Genomic DNA, 12,742 nt, shown 5'->3' on the forward strand with positions numbered 1-12,742 from the left:
TTGATGTTCTCCCAGGTTAATAAAGGGGCACACTTAATGAGTAATTCATGTTTTTTTTGTTGTTGTTTGTTTTGAAAAATACAACCACCTTATGACATCCTGCGTCACAAACAATGATGCGGGACAGCCAGGCAAGTAGACAGGCAGACAAACAAATGAAACATCAGATGTGGTCCATGATAGGGTGCCAGATGGCCTGATTTTCTAATTCACAATGAAACCAAACTGATTCACACTATGGTTTTCTTTTGGAATCTGTACAGTCATAATGTGTTAATGAAGAGGTAAATCTAACTTTAAAATAGACAACAAAGTTCAAAATGTGAATCAGTCATATGACATGCATTCAATTACAAGTGACTCTTACAAAGTTTTATAGATCTAACAGTTTGTAATAAAGTGCAGTCTCAGCCTTAACACATACAAGGACGTGTTCCAGCTTGTGAATATCAACGCTAATGCTAATGACTCAGATTGCCACCTCGGAACTACACTTAGGTTCAAAAAAGAACTCACATTAAATTAAAGATGGCGCCATTTACTATAGGCTTTATGCCATCAAAAATGCAGACCCATGTCCATCATGATTTTCTTTTCTTTTCTTTTTTTCTTTGGTAAAATAGTAGTCATCCATTACAAAATTATATGCTTGTTCTACATGAACTAGAAACATAAACTATTTAATTAAATGTTTTTTGTTTTCTTTGATATTTTTGGCATATACAGATATGCAATGATGACTGTTTTGTAACATGTATGTTGATGCTGCCTAATGTCAAGTCTCTATTTGCTCATCTGACAAGACAATATGATACAGCTAGTTCAGGTGCAAAGTCTGTCAAGACTGACAAGCTGAGCACATGTGCAAGTCCTGCAAACAGTCCTGCCTTTTAGTAGTAAGACAGAACAAGAGAAAAACAAACAGTGGGAAAAAGCATGCACAAGGGCCCAGCACAACAGTGTACACAGGGGCCTGTGGTAACTACTTTAAGCCACTTCTATATCATACGAACCGTTGTATGAGGGTATGTGGCATTACTTGTCCTTCAGTGAATCTACTTGTTATTTTATGCAGCAGCATGATGGTGATGTCAATCCAACACTGAGAACCGCCCCCTCTCCCTCTCTTTAAAACCCTGTTGATCTGTCTTCAGCGTCCACCTGTGCTGCAGAGTTTATGGAAATACCTCATGCACTGACCAACCTGCCGTATTTCACGCCCAGCAAATGAAAAAGGCCTGTTTAGGTTATGGAAGAGATCGTCCAGCCAGTGCTCTCAGTTTGATTTAGTCTTTAGTTATAGATTCAGTTTATTTTCCAGAGAGCTGATATGTGCTACTTTCCCAAGATCCATAATTTGGTCATCCTCACCTGTTTTCTCATCTTTCTGGGGTAAGACTGTTTCATTTTGCTATTTTTTTCCCTGTCTCCTCCTTTTTGGGGTAAGATTTTGACTGAGTAAGGATAACAGCTGCATTTATTTACACACTAGACCTACAAGGTTTATTATGAAGCCAGTAAAAACTGTAACCTCAAACATCAGAAAATACTGCAGTTGTCCTAAATGTTTATTTCTTCTTAGATTATGTGATTTAAAAGATATAATCTAAATAAATGAATTACCAAAACTTTCAGATAACGCATACATCACAGATGTTTGATGTTAAATTATGATAGTTTGTATAAAGATAAAAAATCAATGACTGGCCAGTCTGTGGTACAGGCAGGCAGTCCAAAAATGCATTCGAAGCACTCTGACTGTATTTAGAAATCCTTTATTAATACAAGGATAAACCAACGCATTTACACAAGTCTTCATCAAGGACACCCTGATGAAGACTCTCCAGTCAAGACTTTCACACAGAGTGAGCTGGCCAGTCATTGTTTTGTATCTTAATGTGACCTCTTGCACCATCCTTGAAGAGCACATGATTTTTACAACTAGCCACATGGTGCCAGGGCAGCACTCTGTGTCTTTATGATAGGTTTTTATTTTTACATTTCTAAATATGGAAATGTGGAAATGTGACTTGATTTTGACCTGTGTAGTGCAGTTCATGAAAAAGTGCGTGGGTGCAGTATATGATTTTTCATTACCCCTAAAGTTGAAGGGCAGTGATCTTACCACACATGTATAAAAGTAGCCTACTATGAATCAAATTAATTGCTTATTACAGTCACACTCACATCAAAGGTGGAAACACAAAACAATGTGGCACTTAATTTTATTAAGGGCAATTTGTTAGTAAAAACGAAAGGGAAACTAGTGCAAAATTACACAACAGGTCACTGCAGGACTGAAATAATAATGTTGTTGATAATTTTGTATCACCACTGTTTACAATATGTGCTACTGTACTAATTTTTAGTATGTATGCTATTTATGTATTCATCTATTGACTCTGAGTATGCATTGTCTCTCATGTTTCACACAGCAGCACAGTATTCTCTTCTACACATAGCCTAAATTAACAAGGCTGTTTTGTTCAGATCATAAAGGTAAACTTGCACACCTGTTTAACTTGAAAATGTTGTATTTTTCTTGCTTATGTTTTTCAAGGTTCTCTGGGAGTGTGATGTGAACATCAGAATTGTATGCTTTTAAGTACAACAGCTGCAACACTCTCCCACACTTCCTTGTTTTTAGCTCAATTTTATATAATAATTAAGCTAAAATTACCAAAATCACACAAGCCAACAATACAATACAATACAACACATCTGTCTAAACATTCTTCAACAGGTGCATGCAATACAATTATAATTCAATTATCATAACTTTGCTGTTGTGTTTGCTGTACAGTTTTTTAGTTTAGGTTCATCTCAGGGGAGATGATGATGATTGAGCTGAATAGCCCTCTTGATATAATACTCCCCACCAACCTGGGGAAAATAATTGGAGGCAGATATTACCTTCTTTAAGAGGCTGTGGTGTACTTATTTTTGTGAAACATGGCAACCTAAGGCATCCATTGTACCTACCATGTCAGCATAGCTTGTGGGATGCAGGCTATATAACACTCCAAATTTAGGCTAAATTTTGGTGAGGGAACAACTGGCATGGTCAGTTTTAAAGAGATCGCTTGAACTCTCACCTTAAGATATATGAATGAAAATGGGCTCTATTGGTACCTACAAATCTACTCTAAACTTGAAAAGGCTTGTTCACAGTAAATGTTTAGCTCCTGTCAATCAGTGGACTCCTTCAAATTAAAGCTGAGTATTTGTGATCTTTAAGAGAAGGACAACAGGGCTATTTGAAAAAGAATGAATTGCCTGACATGTAAAGATACATAAAACATTAAAACAGGACTGCTGTGAAACTCAAAATGTTAACTGTACCCGTATTAGTCTATGCACATGAGATAATTAATATTAGCTGTAAAATAAGAAACCATAGTGTATCACAGTGATCATTTGTCCAAATAGCCTATGTACTTAAACAGTTTAACAGAATTCCTCAAGTTCAGTTATGGCTTTTGTTTTTGGTGCACCACCCCAATATTTGACTATATGGATCCCCAAAAGCAACAAAAGACAGTAAAAGAATATCAGACTAGTCAAAAAAATACACAATAATATAATATATTACTTCGGTATAACTTTAAAAAAGAACCCAAAAAATAACAACAAAAAATGTAATGTGTATGTACGTCACGCTGTATCATACTGGGATACAAACTTGTGAGGTATATGCTGTGTTATCTCTGTTATCAAAGTGTAAAAATTCAGTCCACAAACAAAGTAGTTTACAATTTCTTGGTATGTGAGTAGATGTGATGCACTGGGGTCTGTGATCCAGCCTTGGACTACGAAGTCATATGAATCTATGGTGTTTATTGTGATAGGTTAACCAAGTACCATTGCTTGACCACTGTAGCAGGAGCAAATGACGGCATGATCCTCGGAAGATGCTGCCCCTTCCAAAATTAACACAGCCTGACGTCAACTTCATATTCACAGTAGACCAGTACACTCTCATGTGGAATGCTTGTAACTACCACTGTAATCCCTTTGACTGGCTGATCTCTGGTTAACACGTATCTGTGTGTCTTCACAGGGCCGTCTGTCGCTACTTATCCACCTTAAGTAACATCCCATCCCTCAGGTAAGGTCACTGTAAGACAAGAGAGGACGTCTCAATTCAAATGCATGTGAAAGAGCATGAAACTAACCTTTCAATAAAAGGAGATAAACACAATGAACTGGAAATCAAGAAATTGTAGAATTTAACAAAACAAACACCCACTAGTCACAGCTGATGAAGCCACTGGTTAGAGTTCATGTAAAACGTTATGACTGAAATGGCACTCATTAATCCCATCACTGTCTAACATTTACAGGAAATTTCACACTGTAGGAATTTTATGAAACCAAAACATCTTTATTATAATTTAATTATATAATCCTGTCATATATACATATATATATGTATATATATATATATATATATATATATATATATATATATATATACATATATATATATATATATGTGTGTGTTTCCATTTAAAGTGTTTGCCCGGACAATGGCTGGAGGATCGGAGACCTGAAAATACAAACTGGGTGAGAATCCACTTTTCTTTTCACTAACGGAGAGGAACAGTTTGTTCAAATACAGATTTCCATTGAGGCTGGTTTCACATATGCGCTTTTTACACCCAAATCAGTTTTTTTAAATGTAGTAAAACTCGCTAATAGACTGTTTTCCAATCGCCAGTGTACGATTAGGCCTTTTTTTGTTTTTGGTGTCTCGTGTTTAACATTAGGGTTGGGCCGGAAGCAGTATGGGGGCCAGTGAAATGTTGCAGTGTTACCTCTCAGTGACAGCTTACCGGCTCCAAACTGTAGTTGGGAACACACTGGCTTATTAACATTAAATTTAGCATGGCTCATTATCACCTGGTAACTAGCTTCTAGCGGTCAGGACCACTCTGCAGAAGGAAGGATGGCAAGGCGTTCAGGTCCACTAACAATGGATTTATTGCAGTCTGCAGCACAAAACAATAAACATGGCCTTTTCACTGTGTTAAGATGAAGCCCTGAGCTTATGTAGACACTTAATCCTGCTGACAATCATCACTCTTTGCTGCCTGCTGTCTTCACCATGACACCCCGTGAGAGCAGCGTCCCTCCATACACACTGAAGTACAGGTCACACCCTCACAGGTTACCCACAAGGCCACCATCCTTAGAGGGGAAAAGGGTGAGCCAGTAACAAGAGGTTACTTTTTTTTTAATCTCTTACTTATTCAGTTTCTGATTCAAGCAATGCTTGGACGGAGACAGATGGTATTTTGTGGGGTCATTGCATCATGCTGGCAAAGGGGCTAAAATTAGCCCATCCACCCAGATGTTGTATGTCCATCACTGCCAGTCTGAGCTGATTGGAGCTGGAGCCAATAAATATTTGTGACTCCTACAGAGTAATTTGACCCAGGAGTGAATGACGATTGTAACCTTTCCCATTAACTACAAAAGCAAGATGTTAGTAGGTGTTGTCCAGTGGGAAAGGGGCTATATAGTCCCTAAACAAACCAATCTCAGTCTTCCTAAACCAAAAAGTGGGGGGCAGGGAATATAGCCTATATACAAGTACTTTTGACATAGGTTGTTTGTTTTGTTTTTTTATAAAAAATTGACACAGCACTGCAGTGCGGTTATGAAGCCCCTCACATTCATATGAACTTAAAATTGGAGGAAAATCTTAGCATTGTTTCCAGTTGGATGTGTTCTTCGTTCCATGTCTGGAGAAATGCAGTGGTTTTTCCTCAAGCCAATCTACACCTCATCCTCCTCCTTGCTAGTGTTACCAGCTGATGTTGTTATGTCTGTTTTTTCAAATGTCTCTGTTTTGTTTAAATGGCATTTCGAGCATGTGATCTAGATGGCTAAAACACAATGGCAAAGAGCAAAGTAAACCTGAGGTCTCATTTATAAAGCAATGCGTATTATCTATATTAATAATGTACATATGGACAAACACCAACAACTAGGCTTCCACCTCACCATGTGCATCACCAGTTTCCTGTCTCCAAAATGTTCATGAGCATGTGTCAAAGTTTCTCCCATCAGGTCTGTTTTTATAGGCCTACATCACAACTTTTGCGTGGGAAGTGGCGTATACGCCTCTTTCAGGCCTCATTTTGTGTGTATGCAGTGTTTATAAATGAGATCCCTGGAGTGTTTTGTGTTCACAATGCACAGGTTAAGGAAACTGCAAGGTGGACCTGAACTAATTGCTCTGAGTTCATTTGGAGGGCTGGGAGGTGTGTGACAACATAAAAACACTTGCTATGACTCTGGTTCACGACCTCACACTGCTGTAAAACATTTACTCACATGTCTACCACTGAGTTTTTCTCCTCGGGTACAGTAAAGATAAATTGAACTGTTGCTCTTTTGTCCCCAGACTGAAATATGCTCAGCCAAGCACACAGAGAGGGTAAGCTATTAAAAACAGATATTACATTATTCTGCTGTGTAAAATGCACACACGGTAAACTTTTCTTATAGTAATGGATGGTGAACACATCACTTTGGCAGTCAAATTTAAAGGAACAGAGTGTAAGATTTAGGGGGATTTAGTGGCATTTAGTGGTGAGGATTGCAGATTGTAACCAGCTGAAACTACTCCCGGTTAGAATACCTTCAGTGTTCATTTCTCAGGAGCTGAATTATCCACAGAGGTCTCTTCCTCTTCAAAACGAACAGACCTGCTCCCTATTTGGATTAAAATGACTCAATCTAAGATAATGAAAACATAATGATTCTTATTTTCAAATGATTATACATTAAAGACAACATACTTATTATATTATAACCATCCCTGCCAGTATATCTCCCTAAATCTTACACACTGGGCCTTTAAAGAAAAGACTTCACCTCATTAAAATGTCCTGCCATTTTTTGTAAATAGTGTCCATATATATCAGTAAGGTCACTCTTGGTGGAACCTTGACATTGTGCATGTTTTAGTAAAATGTTTCTATCTAGGGTGAAATAAAAAGTCATCATTTTAATTGGGATAATCTTGTGCCACAGCTAATTAAATACATACAGAGCCAAACTACTGATCATAGCAGGACTAACACCTGGCAATTGCTAAATATGTACATAAGAACAGTTTGAATCCACAATTTATTTGTTCTCCCCAGACGCACCGATGTGAACTCAGTGACAAACTGGAATGCTCCTCTGGTTTGGGAGGGGACCTTTGATCCAGTAGTAGTTGATGCCATTTATAAGAAAATGAACCCAAGAGTTGCAGTGCTGGTGTTTGCTGTTGGCAAGTAGGTACAGTCTCATAGGATATTATGGGAGGGAGGTTTGACCCGGCCCACTGCTTCAGTCTGAAATATGAAGCTACTTAACTATCTTCTATTGCATTATTTGTCTTGCGCTGTCTTTTCTTGTCTTATAATAAATGATAATCCTTTTGGCTTCTCTCAATCCGAAAAGTTACATACGTTTCCTAAAGGGCCTCCTGGAGTCGGGGGAAAAGTACTTTCTGATTGACTTCAGGGTCACTTACTACATCTTCACAGACCAAGAGGAAGATGTCCCCAAAGTAAGTTGTTATTTGTTAAATAAGTTATCTACACAAGAGAAGAGGTGAGTACACAGTAAAACAGGAAACAATGAATGAATGAATGAATCAAACAAATAACAACATAACCAAGAGAGTAAGGTGAGACATGTCACCCACTATCCAAACGTTTGGTTTTCAGTGTTTCAGGAAGGTAGATTAGTCTCTATTTAGTTACGGTACTCTCACAAACAGTGCTCTATGTGCAATGCCATGTGTTGAGTGTCAATATTATGAACAAATTTTTCATTACACTATATGAACAGCGATACTTCTAAATGCAGACATTTGGCTCAGCAGAAAAATAGAGATGTAACGTAGTACTTAGGGGGACATTTCTAGCCAACACATTCTGTAACACACAATAAGAAATTAAGAGGACAAGCATTTGGAACTTTTGCAGATACATCAAATATCTTATTTTCCTGATGATTTAAGTTGTTTTACAGTTTTATATTGTGACTGAATGTTGCTAGAAGATGCCATTTGTAATTTATTTGTTTAATTTTTTAGATCACCAGTCAGATTAAAATGGGTAGGGGCCGGAAAACATCAGTTGTAGCCATCCCTAGTGCCAGCCGCTGGCAGGATGTAGTACTTGGCAGGATGAAATGGGCCACCATCACCATTGAGAAACAGGTAAGACTTAAAACACACAAAAACTAGGCCATACACAAGAGGAATGTTAGTGGCTCTTTTGCGTGATAACAGTAGCTGATACTTTAAAATCTACATATGTAGCTCTTACAAAGAAAAATAACATTAAATGGTTTCATGAGCAAATGTCTGAAATATTATTTACTGGTCATCCAGCTGAGTCTCTTTGTGGTACATTCAGTCTCACATCTCAATCGTAATATTTTCAGATCCGTGATGAAGCAGACTATGCTTTTATGATGGACATCGACAGTGTCTTTTACGATCGTTTTGGAGCCGAGTCTCTCGGTCAGCTGACTGCCGTGCTTCATCGTGGCTACTACAAGGTTTTACTCTTTTTCCTACAGTGTATTCATTTCAGTTTAATGGAAGTCTTTATTTATTTTAACCTAACTAGAATTCAATGGGATGCTTTTTTTGTTTGTCACTGAGTCACCTATTATAGGCCTACTATGTGTTATGCAGGTTTTTTTTTTTGTCTCATTTTCTGGTCAGCCACAGCATTAACTGCCCGCACTAGTATCAGCTGTAGCTTCCAATCATTGTCAATAATCTGTTTTCTCAGGATACAAAAAGAGATCAGTTTCCATATGAGCGTCGGCCCACGTCCAAGGCCTTCATCCCTTATGATGAAGGAGACTACTATTACACTGCGGCTATGTTGGGTGGATACCTGGAGGACATGTACAAGCTAGTCAAGTAACCACAACCTTATTATCTCTTGAGTTATTTCAGTGCTGTTTCTGATTAATACACATCATAGAGCGTACAGAGATAGTAGCTGAATGGACAGAGTGAGAGCTGACAATACACTGGACATCTGTGTCTTTTAACTGTCCCATGATCAAGGCTTGTGGGTAAAGGCGATACAGTAGTTCAGAAAGGACCCAAATGTAGAGCAGCAGACAGGTTTAAGTTTCAACGAAGAGCGAGCTTTATTGCAGTTGATAAAAAACATATAGAACAAGCAGGTAAAGCAGAACCAAAACTAAATTGAAAACCAACTAGGATAATACGACAAACTCAGGTAAAAAAAATCCAAACTGAACAAGACACCAGGCAGGAAACAGAGCAGGGAATGACACCAAGAACAGGACAAGATGAGCACAGGGATGACCGCAGACGAACTGACAAGGAGCAAAAGGAAACACAGGTATATATACACAGAAAACAAATCACAAGAATGAGACACAGCTGGAGTACGAGGACAGGGCACAAAGAGGAAAATGGGGATTGGCTAACAACAAGGGTGTGGAGGGGGACACTAGGGTGGAGCACACAAGATTAATACAGAACAGGTGTGAAGGAAAGACTCTGGAAACAGGGAAGGACTAGTGAGACAGGTGTGAGAGAAAACAGGCAGGAAAATACACAAAAACAGGAAGTAAAACTAAACACGATGAGGTGAGACTCTATAAGAGTTAAACATGAATAAAAGAACATGAAACAAGAACGCAAACAGAAAACTCCGAAACAAAGTCCATAGGATAACAGAATATAAACAAAAACCCAGGATCATGACAGTGCCTTTGTGGTGGCTGCTCCAAAGCTTTAGAATAATAATCCGTTTTCAATTTATGTGTCTTTCTGATGGATTGCCACCTATGTGACCATTATGCAAGCCTCTTGTAGGTTGTTGAGATTAATTCCACAGCTAATTTACTATTTTTTTAACCATATTATTTTAAAAACAAAATGTAGCTAAAGCAACAGTGTCTCCAAGTTTATCCTCTTTTATTTTGTCAGACACTGTTACATGCAGTCGCTGGAGGATGAAAAGAATAAGATTGAAGCTGTGTGGCAAGAAGAGAGTCACCTCAACAAGTACAGTGTCAAAGTTCCCTTATTTTCACTGGTTTTCCTACTGTTATTATTTTCAGGTCTGAAAAGAATCCTCGTTCTTTGTTGCATTCCTTAAACTTTTCTTAAAATACTTCCATTGATTAGACTGTACTAAGTGTCTTATCTTCTCTAAGAGGACATTTTACATCTCATCTCAGGGTGCACCCTGACACATAGATGCAGAATATACTGAGCTCATCTGCCTGTCTCTCTGTCATGCAGGTACCTGTTGTACAACAAACCAACCAAGGTGCTGTCTCCAGAGTACCTGTGGTCAGACTACGATGAGGAACCAGATGACATTCAAGTCGTCAGGCTCTCCCAGTTGATCAAGAACTATAAAGAAGTGCGGCCTAATGGTGGACAGTGATGTCTAGTCAATGATATCTGTACTATATTTAATAAACACTTAATAAAAATGTAAAAGTAAATAAAAATAGGTGAGCTGGTATGGGTTGTCTATTTTTTATTTTGTCTACTCAAAGGTATTAATCCATCCATCCATCCATCCATCCATCCATCCATCCATCTTCAACCGCCTATCCGAAGCTGGATAGCCGGGGCAGCAGGCTGAACAAAGCATCCCAGATGTCCCACTTCCCAGCATGCTTTTCAGCTCCTCCTGGCAGATCCGAGTCGTTCCAAGGCCAGACGAGTTATATTATCCCTCCAGTGTGTTCTGGGTCTACCCAGGGTCTCCTACCAGTTGCACGTGCCCGGGAGGTGCCCAGGAGGCATCCTGATCAGATGCCCAAACCACCTCAACTGACCCCTTTCAATGCGAAGGAGCAGCGGCTCTACTCCAAGCTCTCTCCGAATGTCCAAGCTCCTTACCCTATCTCTAAGGCTGAGCCCAGCCACCTTACGGAGGAAACTCATTTCAGCCTTTTGTATCCACAATCTCATTCTTTTGGTCCTTACCCAGAGCTCATGACCATAGGTGAGAGGTGGACCAGTAAATCGAAAGCTTTGCCTTCTGGCTCAGCTCCCTCTTCACCACGATGGTCTGGCACAGCACCCACATCACTGCAGAAGCCATGCCAGACCGCTGATCCATCTCATGCTCCATTCTACCCTCACTCTTGAACAAGACCCTGAGATACTTGAACTCCTTCGCTTGGGGCAGTAACTTACTCCAAACCTGGAGAGGGCAATCCGACGGTTTCCAGCAGAGAACCACAGCCTCAGACTTGGAGGTGCCGACTCTCATCCCGACTGCTTCATACTCGACTGCAAACCAAGCAGGAGGTCACGGTGTAGTGTGTGTATAAATTGATTTAATAAATTAAAATAAGTGGATTTCAATCTTGGGTCATGCAGCATGTATTATAAACTTTGTGGCCAGAAAATTAATTGAGAACAAAGATTACTGGACTACATTGTTGATTCTTTTTGGTTGGCAGATGTGTAACTTAAACAACAGCTTGGTCAATGGTTTGGTCCAGGTAAAACATACTGCAGGTCACCATAGCAACAATACATATGATTACAAAGTGGATTAAAACAGTGAATTCAGGATGAAATGCCACTGAGCTTTGTGTTGTGGAGTTCTTCACCTCTGCCTTGACTGTTATGTTTTTATACCAGGCATCAGGACCCCTCAGCATCCGTTACAGCTACTTCACACTTTGTATCATGTTTGTTTTTCTTTTGTAAGGTACAAAACACAGAATCTGGTCTTTTATTGTTGTTTTAGTGCACCTGCATCCTCAGGTTTCTCTGGTATTTACAGGATATTACCCTTTTAATTCCATTCATTTCCTTTTCATTGTTTTATTTAGCTGCCAGGTTGGATAGAGTCGACCAAAATACCAAACACCGCCCACCAGCCGGACATACTTTCTCATTTCAAGCTAAACAGTACACTAAAATATGTTTCTGAAAACACTTGCAAACAGACAATGCAGTAACAGAAGTCTTGTTTCATATTTGATAAGTGCTGCCTTGTTTGACAGTTTGACCCTTATGTAAGGAGCAGTGATTGGCATGATGGACAGCTGCGTTAGAGACTCCTCGGCTTTTATAAGTTGTTTTCGTGCAGCAAGGCCATTAGAAGTGCTTCAAGGCAATAGAGCAGGCAGGGGAGTATGAGTTTTTGATTTTCACCAGTATGATTGTGTGAAAATGTCACAGAGGACATTTGTGGAGAAAATATTTGAAAGGTATGACATGCAAAATTGTAAAACCTAGAGCGACACCTTTTGTACAAAAGTTGAACTACACAGATGATATAGCGATGATGAGAGGCAGTGGGTGGTCTAATCTATCTGACTACATGTGCAAGACCTGAACTGAGTTTTGCAGGAACTAAAATGTCACAGTACTTTCCTAAACCAACAGAAGAGTAATGGACTACTGTAAAACATGTACTAAGATATCTGAAAAGTACAACTTAGGAAGCATTGTGTTGCAGGAAACATGACAATGAGAAACTGGGGCTACAACCTTACAGTGATGCAGATCAGGCAACAGATGTCACAGACAGACGTGGTGCAACAGGTTATTGTGTTAGTCTAAATGAGAAGGGTCGCTTACAGGTCAAGTGATAAATGTGTCAAATCTAAATGTATTATAGCTCAGACTCACGACGTATTCAAATACAAAATTTAAACATGCATCCTGTGTCAGAGAAGACTTTTTGTACAATACAGATAG

The 12,742-nt window shown here is 39.1% G+C and overlaps 1 protein-coding gene across 2 annotated transcripts; it reads left to right on the plus strand.

The window, feature by feature from the left end:
* The first annotated feature begins 1,130 nt into the window (after positions 1 to 1,130).
* LOC117252456 (globoside alpha-1,3-N-acetylgalactosaminyltransferase 1-like) lies at positions 1,131 to 10,536 on the plus strand. Of its 2 annotated transcripts, XM_033619361.2 has the most exons (11): positions 1,136 to 1,392; positions 4,061 to 4,108; positions 4,516 to 4,566; positions 6,413 to 6,445; positions 7,158 to 7,292; positions 7,462 to 7,570; positions 8,102 to 8,227; positions 8,455 to 8,571; positions 8,811 to 8,944; positions 9,992 to 10,069; positions 10,310 to 10,536. In XM_033619361.2, the coding sequence occupies exons 1-11, from the start codon at positions 1,331 to 1,333 to the stop codon at positions 10,455 to 10,457; spliced, it is 1,041 nt and encodes a 346-aa protein (XP_033475252.1). In that variant the 5' UTR covers positions 1,136 to 1,330; the 3' UTR covers positions 10,458 to 10,536. The 2 variants fall into 2 exon arrangements, with proteins under 2 accessions (XP_033475258.1, XP_033475252.1); XM_033619367.2 differs by lacking the exon at positions 9,992 to 10,069 and having other exon boundaries at positions 1,131 to 1,392.
* Positions 10,537 to 12,742: the final 2,206 nt, after the last annotated feature.

Source organism: Epinephelus lanceolatus, chromosome 2 (assembly GCF_041903045.1).
Source record: "Epinephelus lanceolatus isolate andai-2023 chromosome 2, ASM4190304v1, whole genome shotgun sequence".
NCBI lineage: Eukaryota > Metazoa > Chordata > Actinopteri > Perciformes > Serranidae > Epinephelus > Epinephelus lanceolatus.